The following is a 20,342-nucleotide window of genomic DNA, read 5'->3' as shown; positions in this document are numbered from 1 at the left end:
TACAATGTAAATTTGAAGTAGTAACTTTATTAGTACTCTGATCCAATAGCAGAATGCCACTGCGCGAATTTATTTAATGTAGACAAATATATGTCTCCATTATCATCTGACAACAATTCTGAGGTCTCCAGATAAACAATATGGGTAGAATTCTATAAGAATGAATCTAAGTGTCCAGCCAGCATGAAAATGGGAGAGTTCCTGATTCATTTTTTGGGCAAGTTTTAACTCTGAATCTTACAGACTTAGATATTGAAAATATGGGCTTGACTGTTTGTAGCTGCTGCAGGCATTGGACTGGGTTTAATTCGCCAGCTAGCCTGCACAGGGAGCTATTGCGCAGGCACAGATCTGATTCTGCACATGTGCAATTCCAACAGCAGGGGTCTGACAGAGGGAGAGCTGTCAGGCAGTGCCAAGGTGCCAGAGTGGCATGGCCAGGCTGACACTGCACATGCGGCACACCCAACTTGCTCTCAGCCTCCCTGGGGTGCCTCAATGGCCTCAGGTTCTACTGGCGAGGCCAACACACCTGTTCCCCGTTCATGGGGAGCAGGTGCTTTCCTCACCAGAGAGAACCTCTCCCAGCGAGGCCATAAAGGAAAGTAAACCCAGATGATTGAGTGCCGGGCTCGCTAATAACATGGAAATGAAGATTAGAATACATCACCATAATTTATTCAGCCTCTTGCCTATTTCCAGCGAGAGGCTGGCTTCACCTGAAATTCGGCTCTCGTAAGATCGCGAGATCCGAGAAATCAGGCGTGATCCTGATTTGTCAACTCGCGCCTGATTTTATCAGCTCACTCCGCACATCGATGGACGGGGCGAACCGGTAAAATTCCACCCTATATGTTTGTTGGTTTTGCAGATAATTTTGTTTGGAATAAGTTGTACTTTATTTGTCAATCCTTGCATTCATTTTGAAAGGAGACCAAATATTTTAGAAAAACTGATGGATCTCGTTCTATTGTTTTTTAGGCATTGATGTCACTCTTTGTATTATCCTCCAAAGACGGTTGGGTAAATATAATGTATGATGGTCTCGACGCTATCGGAATAGATAAGCAGGTAATACTAAAACAGTCTATGTATTCCTCTTGCAATAATTTAAACTCAACCTACAGTTTGTTTTTATATTTCAAATAGTTGCAATGGATGTGTAAAACCAGAACTAACGATGCACAGTGCTTTTTGTAATTATACTAATAATTAAATTATATGGCAGGGCTATTTGCAATATTTCCACTTGTGGGAGTCCAAAACTGAGTGTAACAAATATGATGTGGAGATGCCAGCTTTGAACTGGGGTGGGCACAGTAAGAAGACTCACAACACCAGGTTAAAGTTGGACTTTAACCTGGTGTTGTGAGACTTCTTACCGTAATAAATATAAAATAGTTATTAATAAATCCAATGAAAAATTCAGGAGAAACCTCTTTACCAAGTGAGTTGCTTGCATGTGGAACTTGCTACAAGGGATAGTTGAGGAGACTAGTATGGCTGCATTTAAGGAAAAGCTAAATCAGTACATGAGAGAATGTCCAAAGATGTACGGGTTAGGTGGATTGACCATGCAATTTAGCCCCTTAGTTTCGGGGATAGGAGCGGGGTAAGTACATGGGGTTGCGGGGATAGGGCCTGAGTGGAATCGTTGTCGGTGCAGGCTCAGTGGGCCGAATGGCCTCCTTCTGTACTGTAGGAATTCTATGAGAATAGAACCAGAAAATGCTGGAAACACTTAGGTCAGGCATTAGTGTGCAGAAAGAAATAGTGTTAACATTTCAGGCCAATGAACTTTCATCAATATGGCTAGATGAAGTTAGGATGAGAGGAGGCTCATGTGGATCATAAATACTAACACAGGACAGTTGAGTCGAATGGCCTGTTTCTGTGCTGTAAATTCAATATAACCTTTGTTTATATGAATTTTTTGTCAATCATCTCTGTGCAAACTAACAGAGCGGATTGTAATGTGTAATCAAAAATGCTGTATTTGTTTTTCTTTATGAAGAATCTAGCGGTAGAAACCAATTTGCACAATGTTTGCTCTAAATTGGCTCTTTCCTTTCCCACTGTGCAGCCACAAAGGAACCACAACCCATGGATGCTTCTGTATTTCATCTCCTTCCTCCTGATTGTGAGCTTCTTTGTGCTAAACATGTTCGTGGGGGTGGTGGTGGAGAACTTCCATAAGTGCCGGCAGCATCAGGAGGCTGAGGAGGCCCGTCGGCGGGAGGAGAAGCGTCTGCGACGGCTGGAGAAAAAGCGCAGGAGTAAGGAACTGTGCCTGGCTGGTCGGTAGTACGTTTAATCTTTCTGAGCCTTGCCTGTTTCCAAACTGGGAAGGAAATGTGATCCCCGCAGCATGCCATTGCATGCTGAGCTCACATTGCATGGTGACCTGAAAAGACTGATTGCATTGCAGTTTTTATAAAGATTTATTTCAATTTTTTTAACCAGAAAAAATTCTTAATTCCTTCAGATAAAATCTCTTATGATGTTTGTTGGGAGTGGAAGAAATACAACAATATCTGCTAGTCAAGAATAAAGCAAGCCTTTCACTACCAATAACATGTTTGTTAAATAATCATTTCCCAACAATATTGAAACATATTTAATTAGTTATTAAATGGATTTCACATACATCTTTCGTAAGTATACATCCCTCATGTTATTATAAAACACTCACCTTATTAGACAGTAGAGAAAAATAGGAAAATATAATTGATTGTAAGGGATTTTTTTTTTCATTTAACATTTGCCGTAAGTAGTGACCCTGGTTGAATGTGGCAGACTCAGAAAGATATATGGTTTGTGCTGTATGTTTTAGTGCTGTCCTTTGTCACAACCTGTTTATCAAAAGTTACCGTATAGACATTGTGGTTAAAAGGAATATGCCCATCTGCACCTCTGCTGCTGGGCAGTTTCACTGGAAAAAATTGTAGAATTTATTTTGTGTGTTATATTTCAGCATTTAGTTATTCTAATTGCAAACTAAATTGTTTCTTCCCGTTTCTGACCTTCTTTAGCTAGGAGGGTAGGATGGTCAATGCTGTGGGTTTTTCCGTGGCTTTCTTTTCCACTGTTTGGTACAATCTAGTTGTCCTACCAATGTAGGTCCATTTCCCTCTCTCCTCAAAAGATGGCTATACAGTACAAAATGCTTGAAAAAATGTGAGCCTAAATTTTAATGTGATTCCATGGGCCTCTGTGTAAAAATGAAATTCTATTCCATAACTCTATCTGCAGTTGCAGACTATGAATCATAATTCCTTATAAATATATTCATGACACATTTTAGCTCAGGCGCTGCAAAATTATAACTTTTCATTAAGGGAGGATTGGACTTCCACATCTCAAGATGTTCTGAGCACTCCCTTGCCCTTGTAGGAAACTAAATAAATACTGAGGTCAGTCAGCCACTGGAATTGGCTGATTGTCACTTCTCTATCAGAAATGTCACTCAAGAATCTTACTAACAGTGGCATTGTGCTGTCATTTTATAACCTCCTTGAGGTGGCAGCTTGGACGCTTCTTATCTAATTGTGAGACTATTTATTGATTATGATTTTGTATCCTGCAAGGAAGATTATTGTGTACAGTTTACGTCCTATATCATTTGTATTATAGAGGCAGACCGTAGATTTAATATTATTTTAATAGCGCTATGAAAGCAATAAAAGCTGTAAAATGTGCTAGCTATACAACAATGTGCAAGATAATTAGTGATATTAATAAATATATGTGAATAAAAGTAACCATGATGGTAATGAAAATACATGTTATTACTGGCCAAACAAATGACAAAAAGTGAACTCCGCGATTCTCTTTATACAAGGTGAGAGGAATTATAGCTATCAGGGCAACCACAAATCCAAGTAATGTATGCATCTCAATAGAATGAAATATTCTCCAAATGAACTCTGGATGGATTAGAAAATCCATTTAGATGGATTGTGAAAACCTCTTGCATATTTTTATATTAGTGGTTTTAAATGGGAGCCTTTCATGGTAAATAATAAGTTACTAATACCTCTAACACAAGGCAAGTACCAATTTGCTTCACAGTTGGGCATAAAAAGCCAAGAAGGAGAATGTTCCTTCCACGTACATTATTTGTTTTGGGAGACCCAAATAAACACCATCCTGCTATTATGTAATTGACTTCCTTCCTTTCCTGTACTCCCACTTGTGACTTCCCCTATAAAATCTTTCCTAATCTAGCTCTATGCAGTGCATCGTTGCATGGCAAATTGCATGACTTGCAAGACAAGCATGTAGTAACTGTATGATATATTTCTCACATCAAATTAGACCCACATCATGAATGAGATCCACTCATGTAATTGTTGGTCCGGCTTTAATGCATTTTAAAATATTTACCTTAACTTTTCGCTTCATAGCAGAGCACTGTGACAAAGTTATTAGTATGATCCAAGATTCTCTTGCGACATAAATGTTAACATTAGGAACAATTAATTACTGTCTAATTCACTATTTTAATTATTACATCATTTAGGAAACGTCTTTAACAGAAAGCCCACAACATTGCATGTTTGAATTTTTACCACTGACTCCTTAATTTCCATTGCTTATTTTAAAAGTTAATCCTCTAGTGGTATATCTTGCACTTAGACGTTGCTGTATGGCTGTAAGAGTTGCTAGCCCAGCTGTGTTCCTTTGCATGCAACCTCAAGGCTATTCCACTGGTGGTTTAGATAAACGGAATTGATGTGACATTGGCCTCTTTGTTTTATTCTCACACCTTCTGGCCCATGCTCCCCTCCAAGTTTCACACTGTTAATCTGGACAGGTCATCTGGGAGTTAATTGTGGGATTCCTATGACACAATGAAAGAATGCAGCGTATGTCTACACCACCACCAATGATAACCCATACTTTAGCTCAGATCCTGTAAACTAGAAGAACCGCGTTAGTTGGTGTTGACTCATGCCAGGATTAGCTAAGAAGTTAAGTGGTTTTAGCATATCCAACATGTGAATGTAACAAAAAAAGTGAACGTTGTTGTCTATTATTTTCCCTCTGAAAGTCCAAAGTGATCAAGTTTCTGTTCTTCACTCTTGTCTCCATCAGAAGCCCAACGCAGACCTTATTATGCTGATTACTCCCCTGCTCGACTTCACATCCATAAATTGTGTACCAACCACTACCTGGATCTATTTATCACATTCATTATTGGTATAAATGTTATCACCATGTCCATGGAACACTACCACCAACCAACTGTAAGTGTGTGCAAAAAAGCAGGCGTATTATCTTGATATAGTTTGAAAATGCTTTAGATGGCACATAAATTGTGAATTAAAGCTTCAGAGTTTGTTAATAATTGTAACAAAAATTTGGTAACACCATAAAGCACTTCCGCTTACTAGCTTTTAAAATGCGCAGTTTAAAAAAAATTGTCTTCTTTATGAATTTTACTCTAGTCAAGGTTGGGAAATATTTGCACAAGTTCATTGAATGCTTTACATTTTAAGGATGTATTGCCAAAGCCAAGTATACACAGGCCATGTACAGCACAGTTGGGGCAGGTACCCTACAATTGGGTGGAGAATAAGCTTCTGCTGTTTTGCTCCATTAATATGCCACTCCTTCATGCTCAGAAAAGCAGCTACATTCTTCGACTGTAACATTTTTGATTTACCAACACACGGGGTTAAAGTTTCCTCAGAGACCGATTTGCAGGCTGGAACGGGAAAAAGATTAGGAAATCTCCAGCATGATCCTGCCTCCGAGCAATCTTGCCCGTCAGTGACAGGTAGCTAGTTAGTGATGCTGTTGGGATCTTCACGATGCTTTAGGACAGAGGAGGCTGAGGGGTGACAAGATGTTGAGGGGCCTAGACAGTAGACAGGAAAGACCTATTTTCCCCAGCAAAGAGGTCAATTGCCAGGGGCACAGGTTTAAGGTGATTGATAGAAGGATTAGAGGGGTCATGAGGAAAAACCTCTTCACCCTGCTGGAGGCAGAAACCCTCAACTCATTTAATAGTTACCTAGATCTGCACCTGAGATGTGATAATCTGCAAGTCTACGGACCAGATGCCAGAAGGTGGGATTAGAAGGGTGGCAAGTTTTCTGAGTTTTTCTATTTTGGCCGGTGCAGACACGATAGACTGATTGGCCCCTTTCCATAACTTTCCTATGGCTCTCACTCTAAGGTCAAAGTCTGGCTATTGCCATCTTTAAATGCCCTTGTAGAGCCTTGGGTGCCAGGGGGCTCCATCTGCAGCTGCAGGAGAGGTCCTTAACTGGACAAGGAAAGTAGCTTCTTAGTTGGCCATTCATAAGAAGATCATGACCAGCATCCCACCATAGCTACTTCCTTCTTTGTAGTTCCAAATATTTTGGCAAAATCCAGCCCACCAAGACCTCTGGAACTGGATTGGGACTGTTCAAATTCACTTCAAATCAAAGACTTAGGGCGGGACTTTACAGCCTCGCTTGGGCGAGATTGTAAAATCCCGCCCGAGGCCAACGGAGATTTCCATTCTGGGAACCTCGCCTGCCCCGATTCCTGGGCGGGTGAGGTGGTACGTTTTCGACCATAGAATATCGTCTATCCATCAGGCTGTGCTAGATTTGAATTTACATTGTGGAGATGAAAGGTCAATTTCTTGTACAGAATAAATCATTGTTGCCGCAATCAAATACAACCTTAGCTCATAAATAAAATGGTTGTTGTGTTCCACTGCAATATATTTTTATTTCCATTCTTGCAAAGCACATGTCTATGTATTTGGGACTGGTGAATCATTGTCACTTGTGGGACACGTTCAGTAGCTGGCAGTGTTTATTCTTCATCGATTAAAGTTAAGAATATATCATTATTCATTCAACAGTAATCTGACTTGAGTATTCTAATAATGCGTTTCCCTTCTTTGCCCTCCCCAGTCACTTGAAGAAGCTCTGAAGTATTGTAACTACGTGTTCACCATCGTCTTTGTCTTTGAATCTATTCTTAAACTCATCGCGTTTGGTTTCCGGAGATTCTTTAAAGACAGGTAATACATTTTTTCTTAACCTCCCCGATGATAAATTATAGAAATGGCAGCAAAAAGAGAGTCTATTCAGCTCATCATACTTGTACTGCTGCTGGTTATTTTTCTGCCGCCTTCTCGTTTTTCTCCTACTTTTCCCATTTGCTTGTTTTCCAACTACATAAATTCTCTTTTAAATTATGTCACATAAACCACGATCTTTCCAGCTCATTGCACCAGTCAAACCAGGAAGAAAGTGTGTGAGCCGATCTCGCGTCGAAAGCCATCTTATCGACTATGTTTAGGTGGCATGGTAGGCTTTACACCCAATAAAGCAAAGCCGATTTAAATATTAATGTCATAATTTTCATGACGTTAATGAGGCCAGCACGGCCGTTTCTGACCTCCTGGACATCCCCCCGCCCCCCATATCAGCAAGACCTCTCACTGATGAGAATCACACATGACCAGATGTGCTGGCCACACCAGGCAGATTGGAGGCCATTGAAATCCCTGGGTGGTTAGGGGCAGGGCTGGGCAGTGACAGCCTAGCAGTGCCTACTGGACACCCTGGCACTGCCCACTGGGCACCATAACAGTGCCAGATGCAGTGTCAAGGGGATGGGGCCTGAGTGGGGTGTGGGGTTATGATGGGGTCGTAGGAAACAATGGGGGGACCTCTATGGGGGGAGAACTCTGCCATATGGCGGAGGGCAAGGGGGTTGATTAGCAACTGGGGGTGTACATGGGGGTGATCGGCAATGGTGGGGGTGGCTGGGAAGGGGCTTATGATGAGGGACTTATTGGGAGGGTCCTGATGCCCTGATGCTGGCAACCAATTATGCCATGGGGGGCTTACACTGGCACCGATGATGTGGGGGAGGCTGGTGATGTTTGTTGGTTGAGGCGGGGGGCGGGGGGAAGGGGAGTGTCAGGAGTTCTGTCAGTGCACTGAGAGATCGGGACACCTGCGCAACACCACCCTGAGCAGTCTGCAGCACATCACTGTATAAGACGTTTCGCAGAAACAAATGCTCAGCAAAGTTAGGAAGGAATAGAGGGAAAGGTTTTCAAAAAAAAATCTATAGTAACAGTAAGGTATTTCACAAGTATGTAAAAAGCGCACAGTTAAAAATGAGGGGAGGAGAGAATTGTCAATTTGTAGAAATATGGACAGATAATAAGACCACAGGACTGGAAATTGCCACCCAAAGTCAATGCACCTTTTGCTGGTCTGTCAACTTTTCCATCTTGCCATTGACAGTTCCCGCTGTGGGCAGGCGGAACCAGAAAAGCTGCAGTATTTTGATTCAGTCTTTCCTAAAGAAATGGAGAGGAGCTAAATCCTAAAATAGCTGAGAGTAAGGCAAACAATCTTCGGATCGACCAAAGGAAAAATGTCAATAAGTCAATAAGAGAGGCTAAAGGAAGAAATCACACTAGGGCCGAAAGGACAAAACCTGGGATCATGAAGGAAGAAATTGCAAAGACTGTAGAATTGTATTTTAATGTGGTCAAACGGGTTGATTGTCAACTTTCCAATATGCGTATGGCTGGCAGTAAGAATGGGAGAGCTTCCATGGTCAGTCAAAACTTGAAGAAGGCAACAGCAAACCACGGCAGTGTAAGATTTTGGGTCTGAGAGTCACAGATACCTAAAATAGGCAGTCGAGTATTTGTAAGTAATTTTAAGATAGTTTGTTGAGTTTAAGAAGTGCCGGTTTAGGTGTAATGCATTAACTAAATAGATGTGAAAAGTGTAAGTGAACAGCTCATGACAGTTGAGAGTGATTCACTGATCCCTTTGGATGAACAAACATACAGAAAGTGTTGCTCTCGGTGGCTTGTGATCGTAGCATTCGGCTCTCTAGCTGAAGTGATCGGGAACTCTTTCTCCCCCATCTTCCTCACTCTCTTTCCGAGCCCGTTTTCCATCTGGAGGCACTATCATGACAAAGACAGCCACCTGATGAGGACTCGTTAATATACTTCTCGGGGCTAGTATCTTACCTAGTGGCAATCATCTGTTGAAACCCGTATGAATAATGGAAACAGGACTGCTACCTATGATGTCAGGGTGATTACCCCATCATCCCCCCCATCCCACCCAATCACCCATTCATCACCTGGGTTTGAGGTCACTTGTGTTGGCAGAGTGCCAGTAGACTTCCTGCTATCGGTTCAGGAATATTTGTAATCTAGAGACCTCAATTTGAGAATCCCAATCTTTGTGATCTTTATCTCTACCTTGTCTTGGTGCCCAACTGCTTCGAATTGTTTATGATTTTTTTGGAGAGACAAAATAAATGCTGTGCCAGCTGGTTTCATAAGAGTTCTAGACAGTTCTAAAAACACTGTTTCTTAATGGTCTGTATTTCTTAAAACATAGAAGTCTGTGGTCGCTAATGCCCTCTGAGGGCATGGTACCAGAGAGGAAGAGAATACTAGCTTGCTTGAAGGGAAATAAATAGTTCTTGGGTATTTATATTGCATTGCTGATATTACACTATTGATACACACAGTCCATACAAATAAGATGAATAAAATATGGCTAGTAGTCAATTTGATGTGTATCAAAAGTTGATAATTACCAGAATACTGGTGGCCTGATTCCTGCGGCACCACAGTGACTCAAGATGTGAGACAGAATTTTACCGGCATGTCCGCCCCCAAATTGGGGTGAGCGAGGCTCGCAGAATGGCATTCTCTGTTGGCCTTGGGCAAGATCATATGAGCCTTGGGCAGGTGAGGTGGTAAAATTACGGTAGTCATGTCCAAATCTTGCAACAGAAGTTGGTAGTAGCAGGGTGCTGCCAGAAGAAACATTGCATCGTGATGAATGGTGTGAGTTGTGGTATAGCATTCAAAATGTCCTTTTCAGGAAGTTAAGTTAAGGATTGTCTGTCAGCATAGAATGAAGAAGACTACCAAAGCTTCTGGATGCTGACAAAATCAAAGTCAATCTTTTAATTTAGAAGAATGAAACATTTTTATTATCAACCATAACAAGGACATTGCAATAGCACTGTGTGCCATCAGCAAAATATGGAGATTCCTTGATGATATAGTGAGCTCTTTACACTGACAAAACAAAGAATTTGGGGCGGGGCGGGGGGTGGGAAGTGGCATTGGTGAGGGGCAACTCTTTCTGGAAAATTAATAGTATGTTAACAACGTAAATAATCCATAACTTGACCAACAGGTTCTGGGGATTACGCAGCTTTCTGGTCGATTGGCAGCATTCCTCAATTTGCTTTGCAAAAGCAGTATCATATCCTTAGCCTTCCTGTTATTTGTAAGAACTTGCCAGATTTAATCATTAATTTCCCATTAAATGTGCCACACAAAATTAGGTCTTGTAATTAAGAGCACAAGCACCTCCAAAAATTGTGAATGCAATGGTGTTCAACCCGATTGGCTCGCAAAGGGAACAATTTAAATAAAGAAGTTTAAATCCTTCACCTCGTAAGTTATTTTGAGGTTAAAAAGTTGTACAATTAATTTACATTTCATGATTTTTAAAATTACTTCCCCTTTTTCCCCTTTTTCTCTCAAAATACAATCTTTCGTTCTCTCTTTTAATTCCCTTTCTGTATCTGAATTGACGAGAAAACAGAAAAGTTTCAGGCTCATTTTTTGGGCGAGTTTATGGCATTCAGTCCAAGAAAAGAGCCAAGATACGATTCTCACCAATAGGGGGTGGGGCGGAGCCTAATCTCGCCGGTGAAGCCAGCTGCTGAGCTCCAGGGGTGCCTCAATCTCCCAGTGTACTGTGCAGGACTCATTAATGGCATAGTCCTGGTGTCTTAAATATTTAAGTTGACTTTGTGACCTTTCTGAGTGCAAAGCAAATTTTGCCGGCAAAACAGGGCTGGTAAGATCACGCGAGGTGAGATTTTTCACCTCTCGCCCGATCTTACCGGCTCACCACACTGATCAACCGGCGGGACGAATTGGCAAGATCGACCCCAATGGCTTTAATTAAATAACATAGAAAGGAGTGCTAAATATGGCCCCTGTCTACGTGGCGTTTGCACAAACTCCCCATGAGTTTTCTCTGGGTGCTCTGGTCTCCTCCCACAGTCCAAAGATGTACGGGTTATGTTGATTGGCCATGCTAAGTTGCCCTTTAGTGTCACTGGGGTAAATACGTCGGGGTCATGGGAATATGGCCTGGGTGAGATTGTTGTCGAAGCAGGCTCGATAGGCCGAATGGCCTCTTCCTGCACTGTAGGCATTCTATGATTCTAATATTGCTCAGCCTTGTTACATCCCTTCTGGTCAGTATCTTAGAAGGGAAACTCTATTTGTGACACAACAATTAACTCCAAATAGAGCCCTCGGTTACAAGGGACCTATTAACTCAGGCAATCTTAATATCTTGACCCAAAGACACACCGAGCATTAACCCAATGAAATATTCGTAGCAGCTTGTGAAAGCTCAGGAGGAAAGAACAAAGTGAAAAAAAAGGCACCAACACCCACAGGTTAAAACAAATAGATGGAATCCATCCAAGTACTTTGGGAAAAAGATCATTTTAAATTTGTTTTTTTTTCCTTTTCCTAACTTCCTGTGCCATACAGAATCCATTTAGTGAGGGTGTGCATAACTGGAACCATTTGCTTTTAATAGAAGCATTTAATAGAACATATATATATTAATCTATGCATTGTTGACCCTGAATTTATGAATTTATATCATGTTTGTTGTAATTTATTAGAAAATGGATTAGGTGCTCAAGGTTGCATTGTATATGAAATATACATTATATATTGGCAATCAGCTTCACATGAACTATTCCAAGGTAATTTAGCCAACAATTTATTGTTTCTTTATCCCATCACTATGGACCAATCCCTGTGTGTCCCTTTAAGTTTTAAGTTTAAGTTTATTAATGCCACAAGTAGGCTTACCTTAACACTGCAGGTAACTGACACAATAACCCAGGATAACATCGCACAAGTCCTTGCAGATCTCCCTTGTTCCACGGTTTAATTCTGTGTAGTTAGTTCATTTATTTATTAATCACAAATAGGTTTGCATTAACACTGCAATGAAGTTACTGCGAAAATCCCCTAGTCGCCACACTCCGGCACCTGTTCAGGTACACTGAGGGAGAATTTAACATGGCCAATGCACCCTAACCAGCACGTAATTCGGACTGTGGGAGGAAACTGGAGCACCCACCCATATGAAACCCACGCAGACATGGGGAAACTGTAATAAAAATGCATTAGAAGTACATTCTACAGAGCCTAGGTAATCATCATCTGAAGAGAAAATTCATGTGATGCTTTCCTCCTTGTTGTACACCATTGATTAGGACCAAACAAGAATTGATCTTAAAATGGTTATATAGCACAAATCAAGTTCTTAAATTTCAAAGTTCTGAAATATCGCTTAAATAGTGTGAGAATATTTTTTAATGAAGTGTTCTACACAATGTGACTATGACCTAGGATTGATTGAAAATATAACCAGAAAACTGAACAAGTTTCAAGTGGTGTTTTGCCAAGATTGATGCTTTCAGAAGGCAGCTTTGGGCAGTTTTCTTCCCTTTGTGAAGATCGTACTTGAAATGGGTTTCCTTCCAGCAATGCATTATAGTTCCACAGAACATTCTGTCCTTTTTATTTTAAAGTTACCTTTGGAGAAAATGAGTATCAGACCATTGTTTGTTACTAATATTGAAATAAATTCATATATTGATTTCATATATACTGTAACCTTGAGTGCAGAATCCATTTCTAACAAGCTACAATGAACATGATCTTAATTCCATAAATTCAGAGTCCACATTTTAGTGATCAATATATATGTTCTATTAAACACTGAAGTTTAAAACTAAGCAATGGTTTATTATAATGAACTAATATTTAATATGATAAAATATTAAGTGACTGAAGGGGCTCACTTTTTCTGTTTTGGAGGAGACTTTAAATTGAGGAAAGTATATTTTCGGGCCATGGTTAGCAGTGCTGCCTCACAGCATCAGGGACCCAGGTTCAATTGGGTCACTGTCTGTGCAGAGTGTGCATGTTCTCCCCGTGTCTGCATGGGTTTTCTCCGGGTGCTCCAGTTTCCTCCCGCAGTCCGAAAGACGTGCTGGTTAGGTACATTGGCCATGATAAATTCTTCGTCAGTGTGCCCAAACAGGCGCCGGAGTTTGACGACTAGGGGATTTTCACAGTAGCTTCATTACAGTGTTAATGTAAGCCTACTCGTGACACTAATAACTAAACTTAATAAACTTAAAACTTCTTAACCCAGTTATGACCCAATGAAGAAATAATTAAATAGGCTTAAAATAGGCTTCATCTTTGCACCTGATTCACAATTGCAACTTTTTAAAAATATTTTTTTATTTATTCATTTTATCTCATCTCTCAGTTTGAGCATCAGTCCCAGGCAAAGATATGTGTTCCTTATCACTCAGGAAAGACCATCTTTGGAGAGCACTTATCACCCTATTGCTTGCATGAAATCAGGAACTCATTATGGGGAAGATGAGCTGCAACCTACTGGCCAGTGACATGGAATGCTAGTACACCAACTTAAAGCACCACTAAAATTTATTTGAAAATTATGGCCATTATAATTGTATATAATGCTCACAGTAATAGTTGGTTAGTTAATTCAAAAAGATGTGGAAATGTTACAGTATTGTTTATGTCAAGCCTCGGGATTTTCTTATTTAACAAAGTGACGCAAGAATTCAGCAGAAAGCTCATAATGGTGTTTATTGTATTATAAAATAGTTCTTGAAGTCTTTCACTGAAATGCATGCTCATTCCGTTGCATTACCCTCTATACGATGGATTAATGCACCAAGCTGTCTAACATATGGAGGATTATAACATAGCTTATTAGCTGATAATTTCTGACATCACAACTTTAAACTTTCATATGACTAAACGCTTACTTAGCCTGTTGTACAGTATACACAATCCTGTGTGATGCCCGAATATACAAGAATGCAAGTAATGAAAATTTTGGGAGAATGAGTAGCAAAAGCAAAGTTTAAGAGCACCATTATAACCCAGAATGAGTTGGTTTAACATAGGCTAGGTAGACAGCTTAGCTGTGAGAGTCTGTGTAGTCCCTTTGATTAAAGGACATATATGCTGTAAATTGGATACTTTCATCATCTGGAGAAGAATTTCAGGATTCAGAAATATTGTATTGTTTATTTCAACTGCTAAGTGCTATTACAAAATCACTACAATTACAGTTGTCTGATCTCTCGAATCTGTATTCGAAAGAAATGTGTTTTTGTTACGTTACCCCTGTGTCAGAACTACAGTTCCTGAATCGGATCTTCAGATGTATCATCATAGCAAGCATTTAGTGCAGAGATATGACAGTTGATGTTACTTTCAAAACAAGCATTTCTGTTCAAATGGATTTTATATCGGAACATAAAGATTAGGAGCTGGAGTAGGCCATATGTTTTCCCCAAGCCGGCTTCACCATTCAATAATATCATAACTGATCCTTAACCTCAACATGACTTTTGCCCACATGACCCATCTATCCTTTGATTCCCTTAGATCTATCAATTTCAGCCTTGTAAATACTAAAACAATTGAGCATCCACAGCCTTCTGGGATTAAAAATTCCAAACATTCACAACCAGCCTTCTGGGATTAAGAATTCCAAACATTCACAACCTTCTGAATGAAGAAATTTCTCCTCATCTCTGTCCTCAGTGGCAACCCCTTACCCTGAGACTGTGTCCCCTTGTTTCAGCCAGGAGACAGTATCTCTCAACATCTACCCTGGCCAACCCTTCTCAGAATCTTATATATTTCAATGAGTTCGCCACTGGTTCTTCTAAATCCCAGAGACCCATTCTACTGAATCGTTCCTCTTAAAGCAACCCTATCATTCCTTGAGTCAATATGTGATGTGGAGATGCCGGTGTTGGACTGGGGTGGGCACAGTAAGAAGTCTCACAACACCAGGTTAAAGTCCAACAGGTTCATTTGGTATCACGAGCTTTCAGAGCGCTGCCCCTTCATCTCCTCTGATGAAGGAGCAGCACTCCGAAAGCTCGTGCTACCAAATGAACCTGTTGGACTTTAACCTGGTGTTGTGGGACTTCTTATTGAGTCAATCTAGTGAGCTCTTGTTGCAGTCCCTCAAGGCAAGTATATCCTTCCTTTGTTACAGAGACCAGTACACAGTATTCCTCGTCTAAACTCATTAAAACTCTGTACTGTTGCAATTTTCTGGCAAAATATGTCAAAAGTGAAGATTGCAGTTGCACCTTTGGTTTACAAAATGCAATATATTGTTGACACTTAACTGCCCTCTGAAATTGCCTAGCAAGCCGCTCAGTTGTTGGCCATTCACCACCACCTGCTCAAGGGTAAATGGGGATGGACAATAAATGCTGGCCGTGCCAGCCATGTTCACATTCCAAAACCAAATTGTAAAAAATTAGAATTCAAATACACAATTTCCTTCAATTTGGTTTAATAAATGGTAGTGTAGTATTTAATATTATGCTCTTGAGATATTCAGTAGTGTAAACACAGCATGTTGCTGAACCAGTTTTATTTTTGCTTCATTATATTTGGTAAGTTTGCTCTACTAACTTTGATTTCATAAGAAACAGGCAAGTCAGTTGTCATTGATGGATATTGTATGTGGAGTTTCCAGTGTTGCTTATGGACACACAAAAAGGAGTGGTACTACTTTGTAGCCCAGCATGCGTCTATTTTTAATGTGTCAATTTGTCAGAAAAGCTGCTTCCGTATTTACACTGTCAGCAAGCATTTAACCTCTAAAGACTTCCTTGTGAATTACCACCCATGGTTGTCATAGTTGTTAGAATCAAATATGAAACGTTTTGCATTCACATCCTGTTCTTCAGTCCGTCCAAAACATAGAATGCATGAATATTTCAACGTACTGATTGTTCAGGTTAGCTCTCTGACAATCCCTTTAAATTTTACAAATCAATCCATTTTCTCAATGCTTGCAATAATGCAAAGCTCGCAACATGAAACAAAATTGCAAAGAAGAGTCCTTTTTTGAAAAGAAAAAAATGCCCTGGTGAGTTACGCCTGGTTGATGCCATTTGCTGAGTGTCGAACAGACAGGATGTTGGCTGGAATTCTCTGGCTGTGCAGGCTGGCGGGATTCTCCGGTCCCACCGGCAGCGCGCCCCCACCTGTGGGTTTCCCACCGAACTGGGGTGATGTCAGTGGGAATTCCCATTGACAGCGGCGGGACCAGAGAATCCCGCCGCGAGCAAACAACGCGCCATCTCCCTCCGGTGGGAAACACGCACCTGGGAGGCCCGAGAATCTTGCCCGTTATTTCTCAATTTAAAAAATACAATTCCCAAACTGATACCATCTGGCGAGCATTTACTTGAAACCTGAATATATTCCTGGTTGGTAAAAGGCTGAAAAGAGGTATTGTATTCACAGAATAAATTGTGACATGAACATTTTTATTTGTTTCAAAGTGTGTGGTACAATTTAAGTTGTAAACATTATTGGATTGTGTGATGTCTCCCACGATATTGCCCATATTCTTGTGACTTATTTTGAATATTGTTCTCACGAATTACAGGTTTCGGAATATACAAATGCAAATATAATTACTTCTTTTCAGGTGGAACCAACTGGATCTGGCTATTGTGCTTCTCTCAATAATGGGAATAACATTGGAAGAAATTGAAATTAATGCTTCACTCCCAATTAACCCGACTATCATTCGCATCATGAGAGTGTTACGAATTGCAAGAGGTAATAGTATCCCTTATTAACATCAATTTAAAATTCTCTTGATTATGCTAGAACTATGTTAGAAGCAATATAAAAGTTAAAGTACTTTGGTAATTAAATGTATTTATGTATCTCTTTTCTATTTGGACTTTAATGATCACCCATAGTATCAGCAATGGTGCATTGCATAAGGAATAATATGGCAGTATCTGCATTACTTCCTGGTTTGCCACAATTCATTTGGTTTCAATTGCCCACAGTTTTCCATCAGGTTTTGGCTCCAAATTGTGTTGGCAGTGGCTCTCCTGCTGGTGCCAGTTGGCAGTGAACTTCTTTGGCTCAATTCACTTTAAGTGACAAATCAAAGGGGGAGAGTGTTAATGTTTGTTGGACCAGCACTTTTATTTTGGTTGTCGGCATGGGGAGTTTGTTAGGGGCAGCACGGTGGCGCAGTGGTTAGCACGGCTGCCTCACAGCACCAGGGACACGGGTTCAATTTCCAGCCTGGGTCACTGTCTGTGCGGAGTCTGCACGTTCTCCCCGTGTCTGCGTGGGTTTCCTCCGGGTGCTCTGGTTTCCTCCCACAGTCCAAAAGATGTGCTGGTTAGGTGCATTTGCCATGCTAAATTCTCCCTCAGTGTACCCAAACAGGCGACTAGGGGATTTTCACAGTAACTTCATTGCAGTGTTAATGTAAGCCTACTTGTGACACTAGTAAATAAACTTTAGTTTTCAAAGATGAAAACCGAGAATTACAATGGAACCGACATCCAATAACATTTTAAAAGCCTTATGTATGACATGCACATTATTTTTATTTTCTGTCTCGTGACTTTTGAGTCATGCTTTGTCCAACATTTGTAAAGGGAAACATACGTCAGCATTTAGTGGTCAAAAGCTGGAAAATCTCAGCATGTCTGACAGCATCTGTGGAGAGAGAGAGAGAACTGGGATAACGTTTCAAATCTGGATGACTCTTCTTCAAGAGCCCTGAGATTTTCCAGCATTTTCTGTTTTTGTTTCAAATTCCAGCATCCACAGTGATTTGCTTTTATCTGGGTGCTCTTGTACCTCTGTCAACCAAGTACACCAGGATACCAAAATAAATCAAATATCTCCTTGCCTATTCTGTTTTGCACCCCACTCCCTCTAGTACAAAACTTGAAATACCTTAGCTATTTAAATCCATTTGTGCCTCTCCTGGACACTTAGGTCCCAATCCATTTTACTACAGAATTCCTACAGCGCAGAAGGAGGCTATTCATCCCATTGGGTCTGTACCAACTCTCTGACAGAGCATCTTACCCAGGCCCACCCCACACCCATTTACCCTGGTTAATCAATGTAACTAAGGAGCAAATTAGCATGACCAATCCACCTAACCTGCACATCTTGGGACTGTGGGAGGAAACAGAAGCACCCGGAAGAAACCCACACAGACATGGGGAGAACTTGCAAACTCTACACAAACAGTCACCCAAGGCCAGATTCAAAGCCGGGTTCCTGGTGCTGTGAGGCTGCAGTGCTAACCACTGTGCCACCATGCTGTCCTTGTTACTCTTACTCAAGCCTCATTCCAAATACAAGATCAGGAGCACACACGACGTAGGAGCAGGAGTAGACCATACAGCCTGTCAAGCCAGATCTGCTATTAAATATGATCATAGCTGATCTTGGGCTTCAACGCCATTTTCCCACCTGCTTCCCTTATCCCTTAATTCCCTGAGAGACCAAAAATCTGTCTATCTCAGCCTTCAATGTATTCAACAATGGAGCATTCACAACCCTCTGTGGCAGAGAATTCCAAAGATTCACAATGCTTTGAGTGAAGGCATTTTTCTTCATCTCAGTTCTAAATGATTGGCCCTACTGTCGCCCACTTTTTAGATTCCCTGACAAGCAGAAATAATCTCTCTGCAACTATCCTATCAAGGCCCTTCAGAATGTTTTTAGTATTACTGTGATTGCCACTCATTCTTCTGAAGATAAGAGAATATAAGCCTGATTTACTTAGCCTCTCATCATAGGACAGCCCTCTCTTTGTTTTATTCTTTCAAAGGAAGTGGGCATCGCTGCTTGGCCAGCATTTATTGTCCATCTGTAATTGCCCTTGAGAAGGTGATGGTGAGCTGCCTAGTTGAACTGCTGTAGTCTATATGGTGTAGGTACAACAACAGTGTTGCTAGGGAGGGAGTTCCAGACAGTGAAGGAATGGTGACGCAGTTCCAAGTCAGGATGGTATGTGGCATGGAGAAGAACTTGCAGGTTGTGGTGTTCCTATAGATCTGCAGCCCTTGTCCTTCTAGGTAGCAGAGATCGTGGGCTTGGAAGGTAGGAGCTTTGGTGAGTTCCTGTAGGTGATAGACACTGCTGCTAGTGTGTGTCAGTGATGGAGGGAGTGGATGGGATGCCATTTCAGGGACCAATCTAGTGAACCTTTACTGTACCATCTCCAATGCAAGTATCTCCTTTATTAAATATGGGGACCAGAACTGCACACAGTATTACATATGTTTTCTCACCAAAATGCTGTACAATTGCAACAAGACTTCTTTATTCTTGTACTCTAATCCCTTGCAATGAAGGTCAACATGCCAGTTGCCTTCCTAATTGCTTGCTGCACCTGCACACTAACTTTCTTCATTCTATGTACAAGCACACTCAAGTCTCTTTGAACATCAATATTTACAAAATTCACACCTTTTAAAAAATACTCTGCTTTTCTATTCTTATGATTAATGTGAATAACTTCACAGTTCCCTAGATTATGTTCCATCTGCCATTTTGTTGCCCATTCACTTAACCTGTCAATATCTCTTTGCAGCCTCTCTTTGTCCTCCCCACAGCTAACCTTCCCACTTAGCTTGGTATATTATCAAACTTTGATGCATTACTTTCTGTATCTTCATCCAAGTCAATAATATAGATTGTAAATAGCTGAGGCCCCAGCATTGATCCTTGCGCTACTTCACTATTCACTGCCTGCCAACTTATAAAAAACACGATTATGTCCATAAAACCATAAGACCATAAGACATAGGAGCAGAATTGGGCCACTCGGCCCATCAAGTCCACTCCGCCATTCAATCATGGCAGATTTTTTTTCTCATCCCCATTCTCCTGCCTTTTCCCTATAACTCCTGATCCCCTTATTAACCAAGAATCTTTCTATCTCTGTCTTAAAGACACTCAATGATCTGGCCTCCACAGCCTTCTGAGACAAAGAGTTCCACAGATTCACCACTCTCTGGCTGAAGAAATTCCTCCTCTCTCTGTTTTAAAGGATTGTCCCTTTAGCCTGAGGTTGTGTCCTCTAGCTTTAGTTTTTCCTACTAGTAGAAACATCCTCTCCATGTCCACTCTATCCAGCCTCGCAGTACCCTGTAAGTTTCAATAAGATGAGGAGTGATCTTATAGAGGTCTATAAAATAATGAGGGGCAAAGATCAGCTAGATAGTCAATATATTTTCCCAAAAGTAGGGGAGTCTAAAACTAGAGGGCATAGGTTTAAGGTGAGAGGGGAGAAATACAAAAGTGTCCAGAGGGGCAATTTTTTCACACAGAGGGTGGTGAGTGTCTGGAACAATCTGCCAGAGGT

At 40.9% G+C, this 20,342-nt stretch overlaps 1 protein-coding gene across 1 annotated transcript in view; it reads left to right on the top strand.

Annotated features, from left to right (window-relative positions):
- The window catches only part of cacna1ha (calcium channel, voltage-dependent, T type, alpha 1H subunit a), a 493,154-nt gene that overhangs the window by 424,330 nt on the left and 48,482 nt on the right, over nt 1-20,342 (top strand). The window contains exons 23-27 of the mRNA XM_078239890.1: nt 982-1,071; nt 2,084-2,276; nt 5,098-5,249; nt 6,918-7,027; nt 16,632-16,765. Coding sequence (XP_078096016.1) covers nt 982-1,071; nt 2,084-2,276; nt 5,098-5,249; nt 6,918-7,027; nt 16,632-16,765 — 679 coding nt within the window. The remainder of the gene's footprint in view (nt 1-981; nt 1,072-2,083; nt 2,277-5,097; nt 5,250-6,917; nt 7,028-16,631; nt 16,766-20,342) is intronic.

Source organism: Mustelus asterias, chromosome 23 (genome assembly GCF_964213995.1).
Source record: "Mustelus asterias chromosome 23, sMusAst1.hap1.1, whole genome shotgun sequence".
In the NCBI taxonomy this organism is placed as follows: domain Eukaryota; kingdom Metazoa; phylum Chordata; class Chondrichthyes; order Carcharhiniformes; family Triakidae; genus Mustelus; species Mustelus asterias.
This window is presented reverse-complemented; position numbering and strand designations above follow the sequence as displayed.